The sequence below is a fragment of the Ailuropoda melanoleuca genome, chromosome 2 (genome assembly GCF_002007445.2).
Source record: "Ailuropoda melanoleuca isolate Jingjing chromosome 2, ASM200744v2, whole genome shotgun sequence".
Lineage (NCBI taxonomy): Eukaryota > Metazoa > Chordata > Mammalia > Carnivora > Ursidae > Ailuropoda > Ailuropoda melanoleuca.
Genome location: NC_048219.1, coordinates 193216703 through 193234859, shown reverse-complemented (window position 1 = coordinate 193234859; position 18157 = coordinate 193216703). Strand labels below are relative to the sequence as shown.

The following is an 18157-nucleotide window of genomic DNA, read 5'->3' as shown; positions in this document are numbered from 1 at the left end:
TAGTCCAATTCAATGACACACATACCTAACGGGGCTTCCTCAATAGCCCAGCATTGTCTAGGTATGGTGACTAAAACAAGCCAGTAGGACAAAGTCTCTTCACTCCAGAACTTCCCAGAGAGGGAGAAGGAAGACACAAAAACAGATCACGATGAGAACTGATAACCACAATTTCCCGACCAGGATTCCGGACCAGAAATGGAGTACAAGTGTGCCGAGGGCCGATCCTCCAGGCTGGGTGGTTAGGTGGGGGCCTGGCCAGGGCCTGTGGCCCCCTGAAGTCCTCATCGAGCACCCAGGGGACCCAAAGACGCTTCTCTTCTATACCTGGGCCATGAATTCGAAGAGTCAGGAAACTCTGGGAGCAAAAAATCAAGGCAGGCTTTCTGGAGGAGGTGATTCCCGCGTTGGGCACTAGCAGTAAAGAAAGAGCTCACCAGAAGGGCAGGTGGGAGACACTTTGGGCAAAGGAACAGCTGAAAGTGCTGACCATAGAGCTGCTAAGTTCACTGAGCAGTTTACCAAGGGCCAGCCAGCCCTGAGACACTCCCAAGCTAGCTCGTTTAATCCTCTCAACCCTCTGAGGTGAGGGGGTGGTGGTTTGAGGTCATTTTACAGATGAGCAAACCAAGGCACAGAGTACAGCTGGCCAGCAGTGAGTTTGGGATTCACAGCCAACACACCTGTTCTGAGCTATGGCACTACGCCGTCATCTATTCGAGAATCCACTGGGACGTGAAACCAGATTGGGGGGTTGCCATGGGGAAGGGAGGGCACCACAAGCCGCATGGCTTTCCCAGGCCGAGGAGTGCTGAGCAGTCAGAAGTGAGAATCGGGCTGGGAGGAGGACACGGCGTTCAGCCCAGGCCAGGAGGGCCACACAGCCAGTGGCCTGGGATCTGTGCAAGGCAGCTAGTCCTGGGGTTTGGGAACTAGGCAGGAAAGTCAGAACAAGCGTGTGTGGGTAAGGGCCAGGCTGCTGAGCTCCCATTTCAGGGAGCTGAGCAGGACTTAATAGGGAGCCATGGAAGACTCATGAGCAGGGGCTGATACCCTGCATCATGATGTCAGGAAGGCAACTCTCAAGCAGCATCAGGAGTCACGAGGGGAGATAAGACTTTGGTGGAAACATGCATCAGAGGGTACTGCTGTAATCCGGGGTGGGGAAGGCCACAGGGGCTCACGGGCACGACGCGGCCCGTGGTCTAGATTACGTGTGATTTGCTGCCGTGATTGCTTCGTGGCTTGTATATTCTTTTTCTGAAGATTTGCACTGTGGCAGGGAGGGGGTCCCAAACACTGCACTTGGCTCCCCCGTTAACACACCCCTGCTAACCTGCCCTTTTTCCTGTGTCCCCTTTTTGGTGGGTCCTCCTCGATTTCCCCCGGCAACTTCAAATGCCTCGCTCCTGTCTGTGCACAGCAGTTAGTGGCCATCTTTAGCCACTCGGGCTTCACTGTCTACCCCAAGGAGCTTCTCCCGTGTTTGTGCAAATATGGGCAGAAGGGATCTCCTTGAGAAGAATTTGGGGGAAGCTAATTTCCTCCATCTAGTTCACAAGCATTGTGCGATCCCTGCTTAGCCTGTATCCCACCGTCCTTGCATCTGTCCCTGCCCTGGGCATGCTGCCTTGTGGTGTTACTTCCGTTTCTTAAATCGATCCCCTCTCCTCTGGGAGACGGTGAGACAGTGGGGGCAGGGGCTTCCAAATGCTTCCATTTATTCTGAACCATTCTTATTACCCAAGAAGTGCTCACAGTGGACAGTTAATGACAACACATTGTACATAGAAGGGGACAAAGGAGATTTCTCCTTGTCAAACAGGACTTCTGTAGGGGGAAGAAACTGATTTTTAAAAATTGAGGTTATAAATGTGTCAATCAGAGCAGAGGGCACATTTCTGAACCACAGATGTCTAGGATCAAGCCGGGGTTTTGGGGCAGTCTGGTCTGATCGACGAATGGGGCAGGCCACCAAAGGTTGCTTTTCCCCTAAAGATTTCCATCTTCAGGAGAATAAAGACCCAGGGCCAGCGGGGTGGGTGGAGAGGCCGGTGGGATGTTCATCTCTGATATCAGCCCCAGCTCAGCTGAGGGCCCCGACTTCTTAGCCTTTTATCTTTGAGACAGAGACTGTGGGCAGAGGCTGTCTCCATGGCGACCAGCAGCTTAGTGCCCACTAGACCCAGAAGAAGCTGAGAGGGGTGAGAGGGGTAGGGGGACACACACTCCCTCAGTTCTCCCTGGAACAAATGTGGAGGCTTTGGAGCAAGAGGACCCTGCCTTCAGCAAGGAAACCATGCTCCAGGCTGGGCCTGAGTCTCCATGATCACATGGGGTTGTGGACAATGGACATCCATGTTGGCCCCAAGACAGATCCTGAGACCCTCTGGTGAGCTCACAGGGGATCTCTCTAACCTCAAAAATAGCTAAGCATGTCTGAGGGGTGGTGACATGTGGGGGAATTCTATTTAGAGAAGTCAGCTCATGTAAATAACCCTGGGAACGAAATTCCTGTAGAAATAAATCTGACTAAACTAAGGAATTTGAAACCTTCTCCAGTGGAACCGATTCTTGTCCAGGCCTCCCGAATGGCCAAAGATCCAGCAATCGTCAAGCCGCCCAAGATGGACGTGCCAGTGATAGAAGGGAAGAAACAACCACCCCGGACCCATAATCTCAAAGCCCGCGACTTGAATGTGCTCACACCCAGGCTCCCAGAGCTCTTTGTATCCCAGGGACTCTGGATGGAGCGTATCTTGGGCCTAACTCCCCCTTTACCTTGGCTCTGACGTGGGAAGGGTTGTTGCTTGGTTTTCTTAGTCCTCTTAAACCAGGGCTAGAGCTAGAGACCTAACTGGCTTTGGAGAGACGTTAGTGCAAAGCTTGTCCTTGTGCGGAAGAAGCCATTTTGCACTGGTTCTTTAACGGTGAAACTGAGGAATCCCAGCAGTGTAGTAGGGGGGCCTCATCACCCATTTTTGTATTGTTTACTGTAGACAAGAACTTTGCCCGTTGCTTACTAGCTAACTAATGTTTGTGTTGTTCCAGAACTGGGGTTTCTTGGTTTCCTGACCACTGTCAATGGGAGAGTGGACAAATCATGGAATGGAGGCGTTCACGGTCTGGTTTAGACTTTGACCCTGTTGACGGCGCTCTTCCGTGTGCTCCAGCCTTGCCAGTTGGGGGACCTGACATCTGTTTGAGCCCTGGGTACCGCTCACAGCCAGACCGGGAAGGGACCCCTCTTCCTGTGCCGAAACCGGAGTGTCCTCCCACTTTGGTGGTCCTGACAGATCACTTCTTCCTGCAGCCACTTCTCACCAGAGCAGCTCTTTGGCCAGCGCTCTTGGAGGAATGCTTCTCTTATACGTGTCCCAGACAGACTCACAGACTCTGGTCTTGCATATCTCTTTTCGCACTTTTCAAGTGAGATCAATTTAACTCCAGTTTGGTTGAGAACTTCCCAAGGGAGGAAATTCAGTCTACTGTTTTGGTATAGATACATGGATGTTAGCTAAGCCTTTTTAAAGCAAAGAAGAAGAAACTTGAGAAACTGGCATCACCCTATTTTGATTTTCTTGTTCAGGCTAGGCATAAAGCTTTTTTTTTTTTTTTTTCTGGGAGGTGGCAGAATTTTAGATTTTTCTAGATGAAATCATTAAAAAAGCCCCCAGAAAGAGCCACCTATTTTTATAAATATATAACTTACTGAGGACAAGAACTAGGGAAGCCACCTTTTCATTTTTCCTCTCACCATGTACATGTTTGGTCATTATCATAAACATGGTCTCAAAATTCCCCGGTTTTTCTGTCCGTTTTGGAGAGTATTGTGTCTACACAAGAAGTGAGCTAACCTTTCCATAGAGAGGCTCTGGCGTCTAAAATGATCAGGATAATTAATTTACTTGTGTCTTCTGTTATGCTTGTATCTTTTATTTGTGTTGACAATAAAAATCCTTACTGCTATCTCAAAAAAAATTATTTTATTTCCACTGTCAATAAAATGACCAAAGTAATACCAGACAGTTCTTCCTTGTATTTAATTCACTAACACACTCACTGAAACCAAGTTGCAGGGTTACCCGTGGCACAGGGCGCACAGGACCCAGAGACAGCCCCACCCACGAAGGCACAGCGGCTCCGGTTAGAGGTGCCCAGCCACACCTGTGCTGTTTCTGTGAGCTACACTTCAAATAACAAGTTTGCATATGCAAAAATCACATGGCATAGCCTTGCAAAAACATCTACCAGATAAGCTGAGTTGAAAACACTTTCTTCTCCAGGACCAGTGAATTCTGGGTGTGGTCCAGGCTCTCTGTCATTATTGTCAAAAAGAGAACTTTTTGCCTCTGATACTATGGGGCGCGTAGGCCTCTTTCTCACACTGATCAAAAACACGGGCAGCAGAAATAGGAGTATATGGACAAATGCATTGAGGGGGACCAGCCAACAGTTACGCTAAATTTTGTCTTAGAAGAGGTTTTCAGTTGATTTACTGATTTTAATTCACATTCACTACTTGAAGGAGGGTATGGGGTTGAGACCGCTGTTTCTCCCGGGCCAACCTCACACACGTTGCCACACACTTTCCCTTTGCCCGGCACCACCAAGAGGACCTAAGCCTCCTCTTGGTGGCTTCGGAAAAGGCAGATACTCTAGTTGAAACAAAAGTAACATTCTCGGGGCGCCTGGGTGGCACAGCGGTTAAGCGTCTGCCTTCGGCTCAGGGCGTAATCCCAGCGTTCCGGGATCGAGCCCCACATCAGGCTCCTCTGCTGGAAGCCTGTTTCTTCCTCTCCCACTCTCCTGCTTGTGTTCCCTCTCTAGCTGGCTGTCTCTATCTCTGTCGAATAAATAAATAAAATCTTTAAAAAAAAAAAGTAACATTCTCCCACGAACAGAGAAGTTTTGAAAATTCCACTCATTGGCAATTTTTGTCATACAAATTTTATTCCACCTACTTTTAGTATCTGAAACCATGAGCTCAACAGCCCTACTGAAGAGGATTCCCCTTAAGCCATTAATAAGGTTTAAGTAAAAAGAAAAAAAAAAACCCATTCATTCCCATGTATTCATTCCCTCCCAACATTATGAATGTTGTGAGTAATCATTTTAACTAAAGCCCAGACAAAATGATAAAACACTTTCTTTGGTTCATGCTTTTGTAGTTTTTTTAATTGGATGATCTTTTAATAGCTTCCTTCCAAGATTTCCTTCTTCAGCCACTGAGTTTATAGTCTATTCAAGGCTGGAAAAACTAATTATGGACACTTGAAGTGCCTTCTGTTCTTCCAGCACATCTTTTGGGCAAAGCCACCACCACTTCCAGAGAAAGCTGGCACTAGAAGTGTTCAGAAAGGTGACCCCCCCCCAATTCTACACCCATATCTTCACCATCTGCAATATTTAAATAAGTGTGTTGATTTCTGCCTAAACTAAGGATTAAATATAATACCTTATGTTAAGAGTTCTAAGTTCACATATCTCATATCTTAGACTAGAGTTAATAATTCCTATTTGCTATACATTTATGAAAAAGCCTTGTAAATGATTTGATAATCATTAAATACGCCCAGGAGTCTAGCTGTGGGAAAATTTCCCAAATGCAGAAAAAGATTCATGCACCAAGATGCTCATCTCACCAACCAATCAGAACCAGCCTTCAATGACCAGCATTTTGGAAATCATTAGAGGTTGAATCATTAATATAATGTTTAAGGAGACCATGAATATAACAAAAACATCTTTGATAAAATACTAAGTGAAAAAGCTTATACAAAATTGTATGTGTGGTATGATGACATCATGTAAAATTTTATAAGAGAAATAAAATATGCATAGATAAGAAATAGATTTGGAAACACACCCTAAAATGTTAGCAGTGATTATCTTTAACCACTAGCGGGACTATTTATATTCCTTCTACTTTTCCATGTAGTCTGAATTTTCTATAATATCCGTGGTTTATTTTTACTGGGGAAAGGAGGAATAAGAGAAGAAAGGAGCACCCACTGAAAACAAAATCAAGGGTGCCTCTCAAGGTCCCATTTCCAGGTGATTCTTCACATCTTTAAGAATGGAGAGCTCCTGGTGAAGTGTGAGAGGGTAGGATGCGGCTTTGTCACCTCCTTCGATAGATAAAAAGCATCATGAGAAGCGAGAATTGTCTTTCCTGAGAAGAGCAGGGTCCTCTTGCTCCACCGTGTTTTAGAATCTGCCCTGATTGGGGATACTTTTAACAACATGCCGACTAACTAGTCACACACTCCAGAAAGGGAAGCAGCAGAGAGTGGATTGAGCTAAACAACAACGGTATGGGGGGAGGCACCACCCGGCTCTTCTTCCCAGGAGAGATGTAATGTGCACGGGTCGGAAGGAGGGGAAGTGAAGGAGGAAAGGGGGTGCAGGAACACACTCTAAAGTGATCCACAGCAAGTCGGAGTGATCAAGACTCAGGGAAGTCACAGGGCAGCCGTCCGGGGAGGCTCTCCCTTCACGTCCATCTTCTCGTGTAAAACCCATCACGTGTCTGTTTCTCAGATTTGAGCACACCGGGTGATGAAAGCCATCTGCCGGACACACCAGGGCCTGAACACTTCTTACTGAGCAGTCAGTAACCAAACTGTTCTTCAGCCTTTCTTGACGCCTTCCCACTTAGATTTCTGATGTCACCTGTGAAACAGAGAAAAAGCACTGTTTTAAAACCACGTCCATGCTCAGGAGATGATTTGCTTCTAAATATATTGGTAATACACTAGTCGTGAGTCCAAATACACTTCCAAAAATTGATTTTCTTTCAGTATTGAAGTCGCTATGAGACTTTTTTCTCTTAAAGATGTGAGTTCTGACCAGTTTGCCAGGAGAACACAATGACTACAGGTGAGGGACAGAGGCTCGGCTCAGGCCAGGTGAAGGCCCAGAAAGTTTCCGAGTGCTTGATTTGCTGAGTGGCTTCCCATTAATAAAAGGGTGAGTTGAAAATAAAGCTGAGAACTGCAGTGATTTATTGAAATAAAGTTTTATTATGACACTCAAAAGAACTCCAAGTTCTTTCACTGAACTAGAGTTTCAGTGTAGCAAATGCAGGAATCAATGGGTTATTATGTAGGGATCAAGCCATTTCCAGTGACTGTCTTTCCCCAACAGCCCTCGGGTCCTCAGGTCCACTCTAAGTATAAAGGTATGAGAAAACAAATGGCTTTGTTCTGTCCTCAGTTCTTAATTCCTTTCAACCTTAGTGTGGGAGAAAGGAAAATATATGTACAACCACCTGTTTTATCCCAAGTCACTGAATCAAAGGCTGATTTAGGGATGGAGAGCCCAGATGGGCAAATCGGTGAAGACCTGCCCCTACCAACACCAGTTCACTCCCACTTACAGCTGGCATTCTTTACTTGCCCCTACCCCAAAAGGATTTCCTTCACCCCACTGAAGACAGAAGTAGCAACATGTAGGTAGTTGCCTATAAAATTTCATTTTCTGTGAACTTCTAAAGGATATACCAGACAGACAACATGAAAAAAAGAAAAGAAAAAGAAAAAGAAAATGGGTCTTATATTGAGAAGAAAAAAATATATTAAAAAACAGGGCATGCCAAATTCATTGTTTCTTTTCTTTTTTTTTTTCATTTTAAACAATCTGTATTATTTCTTTTTTTTTNATTATTTTTTTTTTTTTTTCCACCCACAAACATTTATTGAGTGCCTTTTATACACCATGGCTGGAATGGATTCTGCCCTCAAAATTCACAAACTAAAGGCAAAATTTACACATAGATTAGATAAGCCAATATCAAAAATATTAAAAGATATTTTTCAAAAGGTATATAATTTCCAAAATGGATGAATACCATATTTTCTCATTTCTAAGATATACATTTTCTTTTTTCTTTTCTTTTCTTTTTTTACTTTTTTTATAATAATTTTTTATTATGTTATGTTAGTCACCATACAGTACATGCTAGTTTTTGATCTAGTGTTCCATGGTTCATCATTTGCATACAACACCCAGGGTTCCGGGCACATACTGCATGGAGCACTGGGTGTTATACACAAAGTCATTGTTTCTAAAGATATCAGTAGTTACAAATTTATGGGGTATCTGTTTTCTCATCCTCTTTTTCTCATGGGTGGCCTGAACAGAAATGGAGGAACGTCCTCCCAATTAACTTTCATTTACCAATTCATTAACTCTACGTACATGAATAGAAAATTAAGTTTTAGCAAAAGGCAAGTCGATAAAAAACGAGTGCATTTGTTCATTTAACTCACATCTGAATCAACACATCTGAATCAGAGCAAGAGGTGTGGACACTGGAGCTGTGAGAGGTGGGTGTGCGTCTCATTTGGGATCCTTTCTGATCATTTCTATCTTTCATGGTTTTTTAAAAATCATGTTTAATTTTTTATCTCTTTTTTTTATATATTTCAGCTCGTAAATTAAACAAAATGACAAATGTTTCAAAAGTCAAACTATAATTTATTTTAAGGTCTGATATTCTTTTCACTAAACACCATTATGAAAGAGCTGAAATACATGTGTCCCGAATATGTAAGGCTTGTTGTCTTGAGCCCATCAGGAGTTCGTGCCTGCCTTTCAGATTATATAAAACATGAATCACTCTTGCTCTAACAAAGTCCCCCATAAATGAGCTGTAATTGTCAGAACCCAAGGAAAAGTGTATCGAGTGACCAGAAACACTGAAAGGAACCTAACGCAACATAACTCTCCCCATGACCCCCAATCAACCCATGAAGAGACATTAGTGCCTAGCCCATGATCGCTGTCTGAGCCTCAGCATAGGTCCTGACACGGGACTTCTCTGAGAAGTGAGTAGGCATTCAGTAAAGATTAAGGGAAGGGAGGGAAGTGGAAGGAGGAAGGAAGGAAGGAAGGAAGGAAGGAAGGAAGGAAGGAAGGAAGGAAGGAAGGAGAAGGTAGGAGAAGGTAGGAGAGAGGGAGAGAGTCTTAATTGTACTTGCATTCCTTGCAGTTCACTTTCTTTAAAAATTCTAGTCAAATGGAACCCCCATTTCTGTTTTTCCCTAAATCTACATGTTTACATTTAAACATTTAGGTTCAGAATTTGGATAGGTAATGAAAAAAAAATTATAATTAAGGCAAATGGTAAGATCATGGAGCCAAGTCTTGGGTTCAGCTGCTAGTTAACTGAATTACATTTCTACTGTACAAATGAGCTATTGCTGAAAAGCCTTGAATGTCTGACTAAAACATTTTCTGGTACAAAAAAGATGATCAACGTACATTTATACACCCCAGAGCAATAAACATGCATAGTGTATATTGTATCATGAGAATAAGGTACATGTTTTAGGCACCGATCTATAAAAATATCCATAAAAGAGAGTTAAGGAAGAAAAAAATGTCAAGTCTTTGAGCAGTGTGACCTTGATTCAATTAATGCCAAAATAGCTATACAGTTTGTGAGTGCCTTTAAAAGATTCAAAAGGATACTTGTACCCTCTTGCTGGCGGTGCTAACCTCCCCCGGGGAGCAAAATTGGTGGCATCATCAGAGGCTTCTACTTGTTCCTTCCTATATTGTTTGAATTTTTTAAATAATGCATTATTTTCAAATCTGGTAATACAGGAAAATAAAATGACCAAGAAAAAAATACCATGATTTTAAATTAGTCTTGAAATATGTAAATTTTCAGAGCAAAAGTATAGCCCATTAACATGACTTACCTTGCTATAATTAGATTTTTCTCCATTACAGTCCATGAAGTTCTATTTGATTTTATTAGCAATCTCTTTCAGAAGACCCTTGAGATCATTAATCTTGGAAAGGGGAAAAAAAAATAGAACTGGTCTTAACATAAATTTTCCAACTTTTAATGATTTAAATGATTACTCTATGGCTTTTCCATGAAACAGATGTAAATACTAAACAGAAAGTATGGCACATCCTGGAACAGGGCAGAACGCGTGGCAGGTGATATGGACCCTGTTCACTGCTTACTTTCCAAAATCATGTCACTAGCAAATACTCATCAGCACCAAGGACTGTGAGCTTTTCTCGAAGGCAAATCAATAATGGTTCTCACATAGAAATGACAGGTTTTAACCACACAGAGAAATAATATGTAGAAATAATCATGGCATATGTAATTAACACTAATAAAATTATAAGATACCAACAAAGTTTCACTTCAGCAGAAGTATATAATACTAATAAAAATATGATACCGGGGCACCTGGATGGCTCAGTTGGTTAAGTGTCTGTCTTCAGCTCAGGCATGATCCCAGGTTTATTTATTTAAACAAAATCTTTAAAAAAAAATAATAATGATACAAGACTAATAAAACAACTGTTCGCAAATAAAATGTCTACTCCCACAAAAAAAGTATAAATAATAAAACAATTTAAGTAAGAGCTATAATAAAATTATTTTTGATACGTGCGTCTTTCACAAGCTTATGACACAAGATGAATGAAGCTCGTTCTAAATTACACACCTTATCTGTATATTTGATAAAAGCTCATGGACATAGTGCGATCTCAATACAGTTGGTTTCTAACTTGCCATAACTCTTGCTCAAGGAAAAAAACCTGTGTTTATCCTGGGCTTATTTCTAGTAATAATCTCTTCATTTAACTTTTTCTTTTATTTTCTAACAACAGAAAGAATCCATAATGGCTAATAGCTGCCTAAAATAAAGTCTGGTAAGATTCCTACTTACAGACCTAAGGTCAATGGTGAATGACTTCATTTTTTTGGTATAATGCGTTGGAGAAATTTCTTATTTGCTAGGGAGGCCTGGGGAGAGCCCTGATTTGTGGATGGTAGAATGACTTCAGTCAGCTGTTAAAAGCAGATGTGAGATTCTGCGAGCCTGCTCAAGAAACAGGTGATGATCCCTAAAGTTCTCTGTGGATGGAAAGGAGAGGCTGTTTTGTTGCTCAGGGGGGAGGGGTACAGGATCCGGGAGGGAATAAAGAGGAGGGGGGCAGGGGAGCAGGATGAGAAGCAGGGAGAGAGGCAGCAGCGAGACCCTGCACAGTGTGAGGCTTCCCTGGGACCCGCCCAGATTCTCCCCAAACCCACAAAACACATGGCGTCGGTGGGCTTCCGGTAGGAGCGAGCAAAGGGGCTGAGCGCCACAGCCGGCGCATGCAAAGGGGACGGAACCTGGACGCTCTTCTCTGAGGGCCCTGAGGACTCCGGGCCTGCACATGCGTGTGGACGGCCTTCCACTGTGCTTCCAGTGACAAGCGACTTCCTCAGCCCCGACCTCCCACAACCCCCACAGCTCAGGCCACCAACAGTGTCACCGACAGTGTCACCGCCAGGGTCACCGCCAGACCCTCCATGGTCAGGAGGTCTCGGTCCACAAACAGCCTGGCCCCTGGGAGTCAGGTGAGCTTGTCCAGTGCCCTGGTTCACCCGATGACCTCTGACCCACGACCCAGAGAGGCTCCAGCCCTGCCCCTCTGTCCCTCCAAAGCCACCCCAAGTGAGACCATGAGTAGAAACAACACAACACAACAACGAAAACAACCTGCTTGCTGCACACACACACCTGGACGAGTCCGGAGTGCCTCTGCTCTCACACCAGACGGTCTAAGCTGCTCTTACGTGGCTACCTGATGGCTCTGAGGGTCTTTGAAAGAGTCCATGAGATGAGCCCCTCTCGGGCTAGAACTCTGCAGAGGCTTCCCTGCATGGGAATAAAACCCAACTTGACAGAAGCCAAGTTCCCACACGGGGCAGCCCAGCCCCCCCCCACTTCCTCCCACTCGGAGCTCCCCTGGGTCACGCTGCCCCTCGTTCGCTGCCTGGAACTCTCCCGGCCCCTCTGGACTCAGGGCCTGCACAGCTGCTGACCCTGCTCCCTGCTGACGCAGACACAGGCCATCTGTGGCATGCGTGCCAGATACTGCGCTGAAAATCACTGTTGCCGACAAATCCTGCACGATTCAGCTCTTCTATCCACACCGCTTCACAAAGGCTCCATTCAGGACGTGCGGGGCCACGTCTGCTTTGATGGCACTTAGCCCCATGCCTGGCACATCGCGGGTGCTCGGTAAATAGTATGTACTGCGTGGCCTAGGCACAGAAGCAGCAGACAATATATCTGAATGCAAATACAGGAGGTGGAAAAGTGAATGTATCATGTAGGGATATATATTATTTATTACATATTATGTATGTCTAATATTAATACTCAATCTTAGACTATTGTCTCCTATTGCTCCTTTCATATATTCTCTTAATATTCGCTAAATTTTCTGTAATCTTTAAACATACCTAGCACTTTCCTTTCCCCTCTCCACTGATTATAATCGTGGTATACATCCTAGCGTGATCATTTCTGTACAGCGCTCAACTCCAATCAAATAGGAATCTTCCCAGCCCCTCAGTGAATGATCGACAACACATCAGAATGAGAGCAGCTGTCACGAGATACACTATTGTGTGACAGCGAGTACCCAAAGATGGCTGCCACTGGTTCCTTTGCGTCCGTCCGCAACCACCACTCCCGCCTCAAGAGGTGGGTGACTGAATGGCCTGGATGACACAGCTGGCCTGTGGCTGCCCTGATCAATGGAGTGAGTCTGGTGCAAGCGGCATCACGCCAGGTCCAGGCCTAGCCCTCAGGAGTAATGGCAGTGTCTGCTTCCTCACTCTTGGAAGAAGGGGGACTGCCTTGAGACCGCCATGCGGTGACAAGCCCAAGCCACAAGGACCCCATGTCATGGGTGAGAGAGAAGCCGTATGGAGAAGCACCAAGGTGCCAGACCCTGGCCTGGCCACCAGCTGAATCCAGCCCAAGCAACCCGGCTGAGTCCACTCCCCGGATGAGCTCTTCCCAAACTCCTGACCCACAAAAAAAGCATGAGCAAGATAAGATGGTTGGTCGACGTCGTGGAAGTGTCAGGTTGTTTGCTACGCAGCAAAGCGTTTGCACCATCACCCTGAGTGGATGATTCCAATGTATAGAGCTGGTCGTTCCAGACAAAGGGAAGGAGAAGACGACCCAGAAGGAAGAGGAGAGCTACTCTGGGGGGACCAGGAAGGCATACCGTCCCGTGAGGACCAGACTTCAGGAGGTGAGGCCCAGGAAAACACGGCCTTGGTTTTTAAGAATGCTGGTGGTAAATCACACATAAATAACCAAGAAATTTTGAGCTGGATAAATTCTTATGTAAGAGCTCCATGAGGGGCACCTTTGGGTCATGTATTCACTCAGCAAACATTCACTGAGACCTTACTGGCCCGGGCAAGGCGCTGGGTGCCCAAGATTCTGCCTTACCTGGTGGGGTGCCATCCAGCCACCAAACGGCACCGCACTGGGGGGGAGTGTAAATATCATCCCCCAGGAGGCTCTTCTCAAAATACCGTGATAACAGACCAGGTATCATCTCCTCCACAGAGCCTAGCAGGGATCCAGTATTCATGAGTCCATTTAACTTCTGCTAAACCTAATCATAATTTCCGGCCGGCCAGCTCAGGGTGGATGTGGGCACGCTCTCCCTACACCAACGTTCACGTGTGATTCGTGCATCTGCAGCGCCCTTCAAATGAAATAGCTAGCAAATCAGAGCGGCAGCGAAGACAAGCACGGAGGCTCGGAGGCTCCCCGATCGCTCTTCTGAGCCTTGCTGGTGTTTCTGTAACTACAAGCATCTTACACCTGCTTTCACAGCTGAGAGAAAGAGAAGGGGCCCTGGGTCAAACAGAGACAGGAAAGAGTTCAGAGATCATGGGAATGGGACTCCAGCATTATTGCCCAGAGGGGCCGGGAGCATCGGAGAAGCTGCTCTGTTCCAACACCCAGACCTTCCTCCGTGAATGAAGAAAGATGAATATGGAACAGGGTCACTTCTTTTTTTTTTTTTTTTAATTAACTTCTTTTGTTTTCAGACCACAACCACTGGCCTCCAGCTGAAAGCTCAAAGATAACACATATTTTTTTTTTTTTTTTTGAGAGAGAGAGAAAGTGCACATGAGCAGAGGGGTGAGGCGGGAAGGCAGAGGGCCAGTGGGAGAGGGAGAGAGAGAATCTCAAGCTGACTCCACCCTAAGTGCAGAGCCCGACCCAGGGCTCCATCTCACAACCCTGAGATTGTGACCTGAGCTGAAACCAAGAGTCGGACGCTTAACCGACTGAGCCACCCAGGCGCCCCAGATAACACAGACTTCTAAAAAAATGTTTCCCAGACTATTATCAGAACTATACCTTTGTATCCAGCTGTCTAAACCGATGCCTCATTCTTCAAAGAAAAGAGAGAGAGAATAAGAGAAGAGGGAGGGGGGAGAGAAAAGGCTATTAGACTCCATTTTACAGTCTTTTAAAGAAAAAAACACAGACCAGCTTCATTTTCAACTAAAACCATGTCGGCTGCAATTTTCTCCATGACACCCAAATGAAGTGGAATCCCACCCTCACCCCGGTTAGCAGTACAGCAAGTACGTGATGGCTCTGCTGAGAGGGCCGTAAGGTCCATCCCTCCTTTCCAAAATCAAGCTCTCGGGAGTCTAGGAATGGAGAAAAACTTAGGGAGTCTACCTTGTTACTCAAAGAGAAAGAGCACGCCATCCATCCCATGTGTCCCCGTAGCTGTGTTGAACTTAGCACAGGGATTGGGTGTGCTTACGCTGACTCTTTCTTTGTTAGAGTAAATTCTAAGGAGTTCTCAGTAAGAGTGACGTCAGTCCGTGAACCACGTTAACGTGCATAATAAGAAGGGCACGCACCTAGAAGCCATGCATGACACATTACCTGGGGACCATCTCTGGATTTAGCTGGAACTTATCTAGTTCTATGGGGTGTTTATAACAACTCCACGTGATTCATAAATGATGGTCAGGACTTCTTAAGGACAGTCTGTAACAGAGCTGCCAAATGGTTTTCGCTATTTCTCCATCACAGAGACGTGTGTGTGGCACCTGCAAGATCATGCCAATTGCCCATGATCTGTGGGTCTCCCTGGATTCCATCCCTGTGGCCATGGCAGAGGGACCCACGCTCCTGTTACCTGGTTCCCAGGCCCTGTCCTGCAGTCCCCAAATACCTCTTTCTTCCCCAGGGCCTTGGAGGACAATCAGGATGGTAGGTGGGTGGTTCTGCCCTTCTGGTCATCTTCATTGCCTGGGTAATATCTTTTTGGTGCTATTTCTTTCTGCTGTAAATTCTCTTTACAGAGTTTACACGAATAAGCTACGTATGTTCTGCCAACTTATGTATACAAGGGGAGCCTTGCAAAGCAGGAGTGAACTACTGACATACTCTTCTGAGGTGTCATTGGCTTTCGTGTTGATCTTGACAAGGTAATTTTCTTTCATGACACCCTCCCACGCCAGAGTCTCGTTGTCTTCATTTCTGAAACCTTGAATAATGAGACAAAAAAAAAAAAACACATTCAAATTGTTTCATTTGCCCCTTACCTCTTAAATCACCACCTGCTAGTCATTTTGTGATACCCAGGTGCCAGAAGAATTAGATTCGTCCCGCACAGGCTGATCTGAGTAATGTTACCTCCTAGTGACAGCAGCAGAGCAATGGAGTGTTAATGAATTTCTTGGTAACAATGAGGAATTGGAGCTGCCTGAATGAAATAGGAATGTAATCTTTATTCTAAATAGAGATCAATCTAAAGCCTATCTGTGTGTTTTGTGACTTAGCAAAATCATTTCACTAATGAATTTTGTCCTCACGTTTTATGTGTGCTCCTCTTTCATTTGGATGACATAAAAATGCTAAATGAGCCACTCAGTTGGAAAATTCCTGATGGATTGTTACTCTAAGTCTAAAACCGGGCTAGGAGCTTTGGAGAAGAGGAAAATAAGCCTTGGACATCATTCCTCCCCTTGTGAAATATGCAGTCTGGGTGTGGACCTCCAGGAAAATTCTTACGTCTCGTCTTTTCCTTTCATTTAAGACAGGGCTTGCTATAAAATTGGCCCAGGGGGCATGTTCCAGCAAGATTTCTCAGTTCAGTTTCTTACAGTACTTGGGCCTTTCAGAAGGCAAGCAAACAAAGTAACAGATCAACATGGCATGTGTGTTTCAGATTCTGATGGGTTGGGCAGCAATCCTCCAAATGAACTCATGGGCAAAGAAAAGCACATATGTTCATGCAGGTGTCCACTTGGGGAAAAAAATCTATCGAGGTTTGTTTCTAAACTGCCTTTAAATTATAAGATCTTCCTGGATTTAAAAAGAATTAATTGGGAATCAAAGAGCCATGTCTCTGTGACAGGATTGAAGCAAATCTTAGATAGCAAATACAGATTTATAGAAAATAATCCCTGGTTGAATTTCTTTTAACTGTATTTTTCCTAGCCAAGTAATTTCCAATGTCTCTTCCTCAGACTAAAATGTCTGCAGAAGCCCAACAGGAGTACTTAAAAACCAAATCACAGACAGGCTCACGCTCCTGAACACAGACAGCCAAAGAGCAATAATGACTCATGACCAAGAAAAAATGGCCAACTTCTTTAGCAGTCAAAACAATGCTGTTGAGATGATGACATGGCATTTTCACCAACCAAAGTGGAAAATTAGCAGTCTACAGTAATAACTATAGCCTGTGTGGGCAAAGATGTGAATAAACAGGCTTCCCATATACTGGGGGGAAAATCTGTAAATCTGTTACAGCCTTTGGGCACGTGATGGATAAGAAGTTGGAGGAGGAAGGGGGCCAACCATACCCGAAGACTTAAACCTATACATACCTTTATCTAGAAATTTCTCTCCTATAAATAACTCCAAGGAAAAAGTAATTGATGTGCTAAAAAATGAAAGCATCTAACTGTTTATTGTAACACTATGTGACACTGAAAGAATCGAAATGACCTACATGTTTAGCAGGAAGGGACTGGTTACATTAAATATGGCGCATCTATAGGCTGGGATACTCAACAGTTCGAAACTGTCACATAGATTTATGTTTTGAAATATGGAAAATATTCATGATGTATCGTTAGCCAAACGAACACATTAGATTATGAATGTGTCTTTACAGAACGACCTAATTATTACACACCCACACAAAAATAATAGACTGGATACCATTGTGTTAGCAGTATTTATCTCTGAGTGGTGGGTCACGTGTGCTCTTGCTCTTTCTTATTCGTATTTTTCTATAGTTTTCAAATGTCCTATAATGAATATGGATTACTCTTTAATCACAGAAAGCCACATATTATATAAAAGTGGGTTACTGGGTAGCATACCTTTTCATGGTTTCTTTAGGATGTCACCAGAAAGTGTCCAAAATGGAAGCTTAGATTCTACCTTTTCTGAAAAGTTATTTGAAAAATCTTGTATTCTTCTCCAAAGAAGGACAATTTCAGGCTTAAATCCCATGACGTCCCCCTCACTTGCAGGCAAATGCAAAGTGGAATTTGGGAAATGAATTATCACGAGAGGTTCTGCCAACCACAGCGTGCTGTGGTTTCTGGAATTAGCAATCTTCAGGAAGAAGAAATGAATGGGTGGTGAGCAGGCACCTTCGGAATCTCTAAGGAGTAAATGGGGCCCTCAACTCCCCATCTCCGTCATCACTGCTCGCTGGGTGGAGAAGGACCTGCCCTGCTTTGGTCTCCCATTCTCTCTGTTTCTTTATTCCTTCCTGAGACTAAGAACTGTTTGAAGAGAGAGAGCGTCAACAGCTTACATTATCTTTTTCTCCAAATGATTGTAAGATCGTCATACTCCCAGGGGCCCATCAGGGAAACAGGTGCAGATTCAGAGTTCATTTCTGACCTGTTTGCCTCTGGAAACTGAAGCTTCTGTCCACTTGATGGCCAAACTGGGGAATCTGTCCCCATTTTTATGTTCCTATTGGGCTTAACCATTAAATAAGTTTGGGAGGGGGATGTAATGCATTATGTCCTGCCTTCTCCACCCCATATTCAAAAAACAGATTTGTCCTTAATTATAGACTGAGTTTTCTGGTTCCTCTGATCCTGGACTGAGCACAGAGTACCTTTAGTTAGTGGACCTTCATCCCCTATAGCCCTTCCACCCAGCCATGCCCAGTCGGAATCCAACCAGTGGTGGGGATTCATGACCCACAGAGCTATTCGTTTCACTTCCTGATACCACAAATTGTGCTTACACCAAGTCAAAATCTTCCTCCCTGCAACTTTTAGCCATCGCTTGTTTTTTCTCTAGAACCATTC

At 44.5% G+C, this 18157-nt stretch overlaps 1 protein-coding gene across 1 annotated transcript in view; it reads right to left on the bottom strand.

Annotated features, from left to right (window-relative positions):
* Positions 1 to 4021: 4021 nt before the first annotated feature.
* The window catches only part of TRPM8 (transient receptor potential cation channel subfamily M member 8), a 77616-nt gene continuing 63480 nt past the window's right edge, over positions 4022 to 18157 (bottom strand). The window contains exons 22-25 of the mRNA XM_011223321.3: positions 15258 to 15357; positions 14208 to 14241; positions 9711 to 9803; positions 4022 to 6675 (exon numbers count right to left, since the gene is read on the bottom strand). Coding sequence (XP_011221623.1) covers positions 9753 to 9803; positions 14208 to 14241; positions 15258 to 15357 — 185 coding nt within the window. The 3' untranslated portion in view covers positions 4022 to 6675; positions 9711 to 9752. The remainder of the gene's footprint in view (positions 6676 to 9710; positions 9804 to 14207; positions 14242 to 15257; positions 15358 to 18157) is intronic.